This window comes from Mangifera indica, chromosome 1 (genome assembly GCF_011075055.1).
Source record: "Mangifera indica cultivar Alphonso chromosome 1, CATAS_Mindica_2.1, whole genome shotgun sequence".
In the NCBI taxonomy this organism is placed as follows: Eukaryota; Viridiplantae; Streptophyta; class Magnoliopsida; order Sapindales; family Anacardiaceae; genus Mangifera; species Mangifera indica.
In genome coordinates this window covers 17,085,952-17,096,321 of record NC_058137.1, presented here as the reverse complement: position 1 = coordinate 17,096,321, position 10,370 = coordinate 17,085,952, and the positions used below count along the sequence as shown (strand labels likewise).

Sequence of the window (10,370 nt, the reverse complement as noted above, 5' to 3'; positions counted from 1 at the left end):
TTGTTTTAGAAAACATTTTTTGGGTTCCTAAAATCATGCTCTGATACCAACTTGTAACATTCTTCCTCAGAAGTACTACCTACCGAAAGAGAAATGTTACGAATTAATATCCAGAGCATTTATTTTTTTCTTTTAAAATACTTTAAAATGAACGCATCACTAAAAGTGTTTAGAAATTATTCTAAGAAAACTGAAAATCTAGAAGCGAACAAAAGATATATATACTCATATGAAAACTCATCTGAAAGCATTTAAAAACATGGAGTAATCCTATACAACTGTACAATCATCTCAAAAAGGTAAACAGTTAATAAGAACATGCAACCGTATACATGTAATATAAACTAGAGATAACCTGCATTAACCGAATCTATCTTCGCTAACCTGACCCTGCCTCGCAGTTACCTCAATCACTTGTACCTGCAATCATGAAAGAAAAGGAAGTGAGGATAAGAACACTCAGTAAGGGGAAAGAATTAAGTAAACTTTCTCCTTCCCTATTCTAACTCGCTCTCAAGACTCAATCTCACATCATAACCTCCATGAGAAATCGAGGGGATAATCTAGTTCATTCTTTGCTATTTGGAGCATACTTTGTCCCATCTAGTGTCTATTTGATACTTTTTGGAAGCTGCCTATAGGGATTTGTCATTTTTTTAAGTTCGAGCTCTCTTCTTTTCTTTCACTACACCATTTTTGAATCTAAATTAAGCTCTACTACGAACATACTCTACTACGAGTAGACCCTACTAGGAGTCTTTGTCCTACTACGGATGTGCCCTACTGTAGGCGGTGTAGTGTATAGTGCCCCCTCATAGTTCATAGCATGCATGCGTGCATTATATCTTACTAATCTTGCTTCTATCTAAAACTATCCATAACTCACCAGACCATACTCTTAGGACGAACCCTGAATGTTGAGCACCAAATTCCTTTTCTTGATTTTCTTTCTTTTCTTCTTCTTTTCTTTTTCTCTCCTTTCTTTCCTTTCCTTTCCTTTTTTTCTTCCTTTCCTTTTTCTCCTCCTTTTCTTTCTTTCTTTCTTTCCAAAAACTGTAAAATATTGTTCATGGGACTGTTCATGTGGTAGGGCAGTCTTCTTTTTCATACAATTTAATAGTCCCAACGGTCTCTAATTCATACAAGCTATATATCGTTGAAAAGAGAATTCAAAGAGCTTTCCAACAAGCTATAATAGCACTCATGATTCATTAGATAAGGTAGTCAAAACGTGAGATGAAATCAGTGACAAAAAATTGTCTTCACTATTTATTTGGTAAAGCAGTCCTTTTGGTTCATATAATATTTAACAATCCAAAAGATCTCTAATTCATACAAGCTATATATCATTGGAAAGAGGATTCAAAGAGCTTTCAAACAAGCTATAATAGCACTCATGAACTATCTTCACTGTTTATTTAGTAAGACAGATGTTTTGTTCATGCAATTTAACAGTCTAAGCGGTCTCTAATTCATACAAACTATATGTCATTGAAAAGAGGATTCAAAGAGCTTTCTAACAAGCTATAATAGCACTCATGATACATCAAATAAGACAACCAAATGGCAAAATAACATTTCTCAACTTCAAAATCATCATTTATAACATAGATCCAAGGAACCAAAAACATAAAACATGAAACATATCAAGGATAATACCCCTTACCTTGTCTCAAGCCAATCTTTGTAAGTTGGCTTCCTCCTCTTTGTCTTACTTCCTTTATCACCAAAACCATCTTAAATCAACACCAAAACACACTAACATATTCATATAACATGTGTCCAATATAATATAAATATAGATAAAGGGAAAGGAAGGAGATCTTTAGGTTACTAAGGCTTCCAAAGTGCTTCCTCTTCATTTCCTTCCTTATTTATCTTCCAAAACCCTTCTAAATCACCCACTTTTCTTCAAAAACACAACAAAGAAAGGAAGAAAACTGCCTTCTTCTAGAAAAGACGGGAGAATGATGGAAAAAGGATAAAAGTTGCCTTTTTTTGACTTTTCTCTCTTTATACATATATTTACATACTTTTTAATATATATATATATGTCTTTGTTTTTCCTTGCAACTGTTTTGTATATAACACACACACACACACACACACACATACATTTCAACATATAAATTTAAAACTGAAAATGTCTCAAAGTATGACCAAAAGACACAAATGCCCCTAGAATGTACCTGAGGGTATTATATGTGTCCTAGCCTTTTGTGCCACAAAATAGTTTCATCTACCTTATCAGGTTTAGAAAACATTGAGTCACTTATAGTTGTTCCCTCTAAAATGTATAACCCATTTATTAGTTTAGCTTCCATTACTACTAAAGCTCATCTCATTATTTTAAGCCTACCTTTTTCAGACTTATAAGAGTAGCCATTGGAATTTAACAAACCTAAAGATATTAGGTTTATTGTCAATTTAGTTACTAATCTAACATCATTGAGAATTTTAACAAAACCATCAGCAAGTTTTAGTTTTATTGCACCTATGTCAGTAACCTCACATGCATTATCATTACCCATTAAGATTTTTCCCCCATTTATATGTTTTAAATCTAAAAACTAGTCTTCTCTAGGTGTCATGTGATGAGTGCATCCTGAATCTAAAACCCATTCTTCTCTAGACAACCCCTCAGATAATACTAATACTTCAGTACTATCATAGCCATCAAGTAGATTTACAGACCAATGTTTCTCATTATTGGAAGGAAAATTCATTTTCTTTCTTTCAAGGCACTTTCTTTTCATACGACCTTCTTTATGACAATTCCAACAAACTCTTTTAAACCTAGATTTAGATCTATTATTTCTTTTATCTTTTTGTTGAGTTTTCTTTTCTGTTCTGCCCCTAACTTGCAAACCTTCACTTATGGTTTTCTTTTCTATCTTCATTTTTAAATCTTTTGACTTAAGAGCCCCTAAGATAGCTTCTAAAGAAAGAGACTCTCTACCATATTTGATAGCAACTTTTACATCGTTAAAGGTTTCAGGCAATGAGTTCAAAATAATAATGGTTTGATTTTCATCTGAAATCTTTTCTTCTATATTAGCCAGATTAATTGTTATTTTATTGAACTCATCTAAATTTTCTTCTAAAGGTTTTCTTGGATCCATTTTAAAACCCAAAAGTTGCTATTCAAATAAATTTTATTAGTCAAAGATTTAGTCATATAAAGAGACTCAAGCTTCAACCATAGTTTTGCAGCAGTATTAACATCATCTACTTGTTTTAAAACATTATCAGATTGATGTAAAATAAGTAAGCTATAGGCAGTTTCAAGTACCTTAGCCTTCTGAGAATCTATCATATCAGAAGGTAAAGCATCCACACCCTCTAAGGCCTTTGCACATTTTTTATGCACCAAAATAACCCTCATTTTTTTCCTCCAAATATTAAAATCATTTTTTCCATTAAATTATTTTATTTCCAGTCTTGTTGACCCCATTATGTTCTTTTTTTTTTTCAGTTTCTTTAATCCTACAGAGACCAAAAGAATGCACAGCATTACTAAGAAAAACAAAGTACAAGTAGCAAGAACACAATTTTTTCGAAAAATATTCAAACATGTCAAGAAACTCAGCATGTATATTTCACCAGAACATACTAAAGAGCATGAAAGCCAAATACATCTCAAGATATAAACAAACAACCGAATATAATCAAAAAAACAGGTCAAAGAACATAGATCGAATAATCTTTTGTGGCTCTGATACCACTTGTTATAGATTTATAGATTTGAACCCCAAGATATTCCAATCCAAACATTATCACAACGGAAAAAATAGAAAAATTAACAACACGATATACTTGGTTTAGATTTCGTAAAAGAAATCTTACATCCAAGGCAGAGGTGTTCCTCTAGTCAAATCCATTATTTATCAAGTTCGATTATAAAATACAAACACACGGATCTCAACCTTTGTACAACCAAACAGTATACAAATCATGTACAAAGTAAAAACAAAGTCAAAGAGAACCTGACTTCACCGGAGAGATACCGTTAATCGAACTCAAGAAGCCAAACTTCTTCACAACAGCTAAAAGATGCAAGAAATCAGAGGAGACAAAACACAACAGCAAAATGAGTGAAAGCCCAACAAAATGACAGAACTGCCCTTACTTACAAAAAATATTGACCCATGCATCCTTAACTACATAATAACAACTATGCCCTTATAGTTTGAAACAAAACATTATAGTAATAAAAAAAAAAACTTTTGTAGCGCAATTGAATTTTGTCCGACTGGTATGAATTTATAAAGAAGAAGATTGGAAAAAAAGAAAACTGACAATTAATATTTAGGATAACTACCTGCAATGCTTTGAGTGCATTAGTTGTAATCTAATAGGATAATAACGTATTTGTCTTGGGGAAGCCAATCTGGTCAATAAAGTATGTTGGAGATTTTAAAAAATTAATTAAAATTCTCTCTAAAACAACACTTGAGAGATTTATCTAACTTTTGAGTGAATAGTGTGATATTGATTCGATCTAAAACTATATTTAGCTATACAAGAAACCAAAAAGAAACGAGCTTGACTCCCTTATAAAGATTGAAAATGATAAAGATGTGCAAGACTTTATTGACATGTCGCAGTACTTCAAGGAATGTGTTTTTGTTTTTGTTATATGTATTGCAATCCAAGGACATGAAGAAGAAGAAAAAGAAGAAATTGGTGGCAATAATGACAATGAACTAAAAAAGGACATTAAACCAAAGGAAAAATAGTTGATAGTAATTGGAATAAGATTCAGAAAGAGATGTTAGTGTCATTAGATTGATTCTAGCTCGAGAAATAATGTTTAATGCATTGACTGAGATTATAAATGTTAGAACTTGAACCCAGTACCTTATCAATTGATATAATATGAGTGACATCAAGTCGAGTTCACTTTTATATTGCATTAACACATATGTTGACATACAAAATATTATTGACCTATAAAGTATGAGTAATGTTATTGCACTTAAAATATATAATGATAATATATCATTATATGATTAGATATTATTTTATATTTAATTCAAAATCACTTAATCACATAATAAATATGCATAACATTCTTCATACTTCATATGCAATATGTCAACAATATTTTATATGTCAATATGTGTGTTAAGCAATACAAAAGTGAACCGATTTGACAAGGTATTGGGTTCAAATCTTGCCATAAATGAACCGTAGAACGTTGGTATTAATTTTCTCCAAAGTTCTTTTTCTGTTTATTAATTTAAACGATTTAACCCTTAGCCATTATGTACCTTGGCATTCATTCTTATTGATTTGATTCCTTAATATAGTGTCTGTGAATGGAAAGTTCTGCAAGGACCCCAAACCGGCCAAAGCGGAGGATTTCTCTTTTTCAGTTAAATTGCCTGGAAATACAAATTAACAATCCGGTTGATTCAAATGTTACAATCATTAAGTGTTGATCAAATTCCAAGACTTGACACTCTTGGCATTTCAACAGCCCGTATTGACTTCGCACTTTATGGTCAAAACTCACCTCACACCCACCCCATGCCGCTAATATTGTATATCTAAATGCTAATGCATAAATAGTTTGATTTTCGGACAATAGTTACAGTACATATTTAATCAATAATAACAACCATTAACTAATTATTTATTAACTGATACACTTAAATTAATGTTTTAAGGATAATGATATAATCAGTTTATTACTTTATATGGTCTGGGTAGTTGTCAAGTTCTTGACCAATTGAGTTGTTGGCTACCAATTTTCTATATAATTTGATCGCTAGATAATGTTCTTAACGTAATGAAGTCAATCAAGGGAAAAAAAAAAAAATTAAGGAATCCAAAAAAAATTAATTTGGCAAATTCTTAGGTAGTCTTTGTGTTGAGTCTACTTGTTTTTTTCTATCTTATTATGACTTTTCCTTCGTTTGTTTTGGAAATCAACATAATATTCATTTTGTTTTGTTTTTTTAAGATTTTCGTGACTTAGGGTATGTCCCTCGCAATTTGTACTTCATTTTTGTTTTATAAAATTTCTTAATTAAAAAAAAAATTAAACATTCTTGATTTTCAAATTTTCTGGAAATAACAAAACATGATTGCAAAGATTAACTTTAAAAATATACAAAACTAATTAAAGATTGATAACAAATTATCTTTAAGTTAAATCCAGGTGATTATTGAGGTTTTATCACTTAAATTGGCCTCCATCAATTATTTTGGTAAAAATATTGAATTTTATATATACCTGAAAGCATTTATTCTTTCTTAAAATTAAATGTGGTATTTTAATCAAGGTTTTCATAATTGGATTGAGACAAAAACCATTTTAACTATTGGTTTCAGTTAGACCAGTTAAATCATTTTCACTAGCCAGTCCAACCAAATTTCTAGTTTTGTGTTAAAACCTGTAAAATTATATCTGATTACATGTGTTTTACACACTGAGTTTTATGTTATGCAAACTTTTCAATTTAAACAAGATAAAACACATGTTGCAATACTATTATAGATAAATTATGTAAAATAACCCTTACAATGCAAGTCGAAACAAAAATCAAGCCTACTACATTAAAACAATTCACATGAACAAATTGAAGTTTCAACTTCCAAATTCTTGGAAACCAACCACATTACGAATAAAGTACATCTAATAGAACCAATACAGATATATAAAAATTACAAAAACAAAATTGATATTTAAATATGAACGTATAATTGCATACTTACAAATACAATAACAAGTGAATTAAGTAACAAATAATTAAAAACCAAAGTTAACACACCTGATAGACTGGTACAATTAAAATAAATTAGATAACCTAAGGAAACAAGACCCAAACTTATTAACCTTACAAAAACCAAAACAGCAACCTACTGGAGTTGCCCTTGAAGAAGAAATGGCTCCGGTTCTTCCTGCAAGACCACCAAATGGGGCATCGGTCATAGCAGCAATGAAACACAATCATCATCATCAACCATCATCTGAACCTACAAATTCAGCATCAATCATCGTTGTCAACTACTGCAAATATAGTCGTTAGTACCCGTCGTTGTCAATTGTAGTAGAAACAGCCGTCGTCGTGTAGTCATCATATCATCATCATTGTCGTCAACAAAAGATCACAACGATGCTTTGAATGAAGAACTGGAGAAGAGTCATTGATTTTAACCAAGCATAAAATGTTTTTGTTGGTCATAGGAATCGTAAATAGTATCAATTCACGATCTGATTTGATCAATTCTTCGATCATTGATTTTAACCAAATATTGAAATATAAAAATTATTTTAATGCTTATTTCATATAAAATTTTAAAATATATAGGAAGTTTTTAATATTAGTTTAACCATAATGAAATGAATGGGGTATTGGCTTGAATTAGTGTGAAATTGTGAATGGCTCTTTTCTTTTTTACTTGTTTCAAAACCAACTGCCAAGTATTAGCAAAATCAAAATATATCAAATTAATAAAGCTTCAGTTTGTTCAGCCTCCATCCCTTGTTCAGCCTCCATCCATGCATGGAAAACTGTAAACAATTAGTGGAATTGTTATTTCTTTTCAACATTTGAAACTTCTACTAGTGAAATTAATACTAATTGACTTTATCAACATTTCCAGAAAGTCAGACAACATAGTCGCAGTGGACAGCTAAAGAGAATATTTTAATATTTCTGCGGAATACTTGGTCCACATGTACCATATGGCTTTATTTATGCAGAATAATAAAATACATCGTCATCTTTTTTCCTAGATACGTCTATTTGAAAAAGATGATAATTCTTCAAAAAGCACTTGACAATAAGAAGAATTCAGATATTTTTTTTTTCAATTTTTTGGTTAATTATTCAAACCTGTACAATTTCATTTCCAGAATTATCTCACTTAACTTTTGACACGTTCAGTAAGGGGATTATTTTCCGTAATCAACTAGCACTTGACAAATATGTTAAAAAAAAATGGTCAGAGATTTGGTAAACAAATATCAGTAGATGAAAAGTTAGGACAAAAATAATTAGTACAAAAATATAATAGTGGACCATTTCCATGGATAAGATGTAGTGTTGATGTAAGCAATGAAGAAATTAAAATTTTAACTTAATCAACAACGACTGCAAACTAATAAAAAGACTCTTCCTCATTTGCTTCGAGACTGGGAAAACAATCGAGACTGATTCTATGAGTTTTGCTTATAAATAGTCTCACCCCTCAACAAGCAAAATTACTTGAAGAATACAGAGAGCGTCATCACAATGAAAGGATTTTTACAAACTTTCGTTCTTTTTGCCTTGGCTTTCTCATTCGTCTCCGCATTTGACCCCAGTCCGCTTCAGGACATCTGTGTAGCCATCGATGAACCAGAGAACGCTGGTAAATATTTACTTCTCTTTCTGTATATAACTTCTCATCTATGTAATTAACGAAGCGTTAATTCTTAATGATTTTGATTGTCTGATGCAGTGTTTGTGAATGGGAAGTTCTGTAGAGACCCCAACCTCGCCAAAGCGGAAGACTTCTTCTTTTCAGTTAAAATGCCTGGAAACACAGACAATTCACTTGGTTCAAATGTCACAGCTGTGACTGTAGATCAAATTCCCGGGCTTAACACTCTTGGCATCTCAGCTGCTCGCCTTGACTTTGCACCTTATGGTGAAGTCCCACCTCACACTCATCCTCGTGCCACTGAGATTCTTGTTGTCCTGGAAGGCACTCTTTTTGTTGGGTTCATCACTTCTGATCCCAACCATACACTCATAAGCAAAGTTCTTAACCAGGGAGATGTGTTCGTCTTCCCCATCGGTCTCATTCACTTCCAAGTCAATATCGGAAAAACAAATGCTATTGCTTTCTCTGGTTTGAGCAGTCAGAACCCCGGTGTAATTACCATTGCCAACACTGTGTTTGGATCAAATCCTCCGATTAATCCAGATTTTCTTGCCGAGGCCTTCCAATTGGACGTGAATGTGGTGAAAGATCTTGAGACAAAATTTAAGATGGATAATTAGATAAATGTGTCAGATGCAATGAATTAGCTTCCATTGTTTGAATAACGCTTGCCTATTTTCTGATTACAATGGTGTAATAAAGTGGTTACACATTTATATGTGCCTCCACTCAATTATTTTTATTAGTTATTGATATAATATTGTGTCTATCTTTCTTCACTCTTCTCTATTCTTTATTGTAAATATCTTTATAATTTATAGCATTGATACATTTTTTTATGATACAAAAACAAATTATAATTGATCAAATGAATCCCATAGTTTCAAGACTTCCTCTACGAATTTTATGTGTACTAGTGTATAACTCAAAGTTTCTCATTGTTATAAGTTAAGAAAAAAATATCATAAAAATAGAAGGGTTCTCTAGACTTTAGGAAAATTCTTAAGAAAGATTAGAAGGGCGTTGAGGCACATAGAGATAAGTATGGTCTTTAGTTGGCTCAAACTATGTACATACTTATTGAAGAAAACCATTAAGCATGAAGCAAATCCTTATGTGACACCCATAGTTTCAAATTGCAAAAGCACGCAATTAACCATAATGAATCTTTTGTTGATCCTACTCTATATAGAAGAACTATTGACTAGTGCCTTGCGATATGTGACAATTACAAGAGTAGTTTTTGCTTACTTTGTGAACAAGCTCAGTCACTACATGAAAGCTCCCACTTGCCAGCATGCAAAAGGCTGCTCAAGTTTCTCAATGGAACCACGCATCATGGCGTATAAGGCTGCTGTTCCTCTAATCTTAGAAGGTTATTCATATGTTGATTGAGCCAACAACCTTGATAATAGGAGGTCAACCAATGGATTTTGTTTGTATCTTGGAGACAATTGTTGAAATTGTGACTTGAATCTTTGTCCAACAATTTTTTTTCCCAATAAATAAATTTGTCTCATGATGTTTGTAAATTGGATTTGTAAGAAATTTTGTTTTCTCTTGTAAATAGGTTATTTTGTTTTAAGTTGGGCTATTCTTAAAAATAGTAACAAAAACCAATAGAATAGATGGTGGTTCTTAAATCAATGATGTAATTGGGTTTTGGGGTTGGAGTGTTAGCAAGGAATTTTATGATTTTCCTTATTCTAAAGGTCACATGGTTTTGAAGATTTATTAATTAGTGGATAAAATTTGTCTTAGGTCACTTTGGGTTGGTTTGAACTAGATATATTTGTGTATTCTATATTTTGGTTTGCTCTATATTATTTGTGAGTTGAAGTACTACATAATTTTTTTAATATTAATAAGTGATATCAAAGTGAAGTTCACATTTGGAAGAGGCAAGCCTAATATGGGAAAGAGTTTGATTCAAGAAAAGAGTTTCAAGGCTTACTTTGTGTGAAACTAATATTTTAAAATGTAAGGAAGGA

General features: G+C 31.7%; 1 protein-coding gene across 1 annotated transcript; it reads left to right on the top strand.

Moving 5' to 3' along the window:
* Nucleotides 1-8,206: 8,206 nt before the first annotated feature.
* Nucleotides 8,207-9,158, top strand: LOC123230101 (germin-like protein subfamily 1 member 13). Its single transcript, XM_044656225.1, has 2 exons — nucleotides 8,207-8,364; nucleotides 8,455-9,158. Exons 1-2 carry the CDS (start codon nucleotides 8,247-8,249, stop codon nucleotides 8,997-8,999), a joined length of 663 nt encoding a protein of 220 aa, XP_044512160.1. The 5' UTR covers nucleotides 8,207-8,246; the 3' UTR covers nucleotides 9,000-9,158.
* Nucleotides 9,159-10,370: the final 1,212 nt, after the last annotated feature.

Coding starts and splice junctions, on each gene's coding strand:
- LOC123230101 (XM_044656225.1), top strand. CDS start 8,247: ATGAAAGGATTTTTACAAACTTTCGTTCTTTTTGCCTTGGCTTTCTCA. Junction 8,365..8,454: donor CGATGAACCAGAGAACGCTG/GTAAATATTTAC, acceptor TGTCTGATGCAG/TGTTTGTGAATGGGAAGTTC.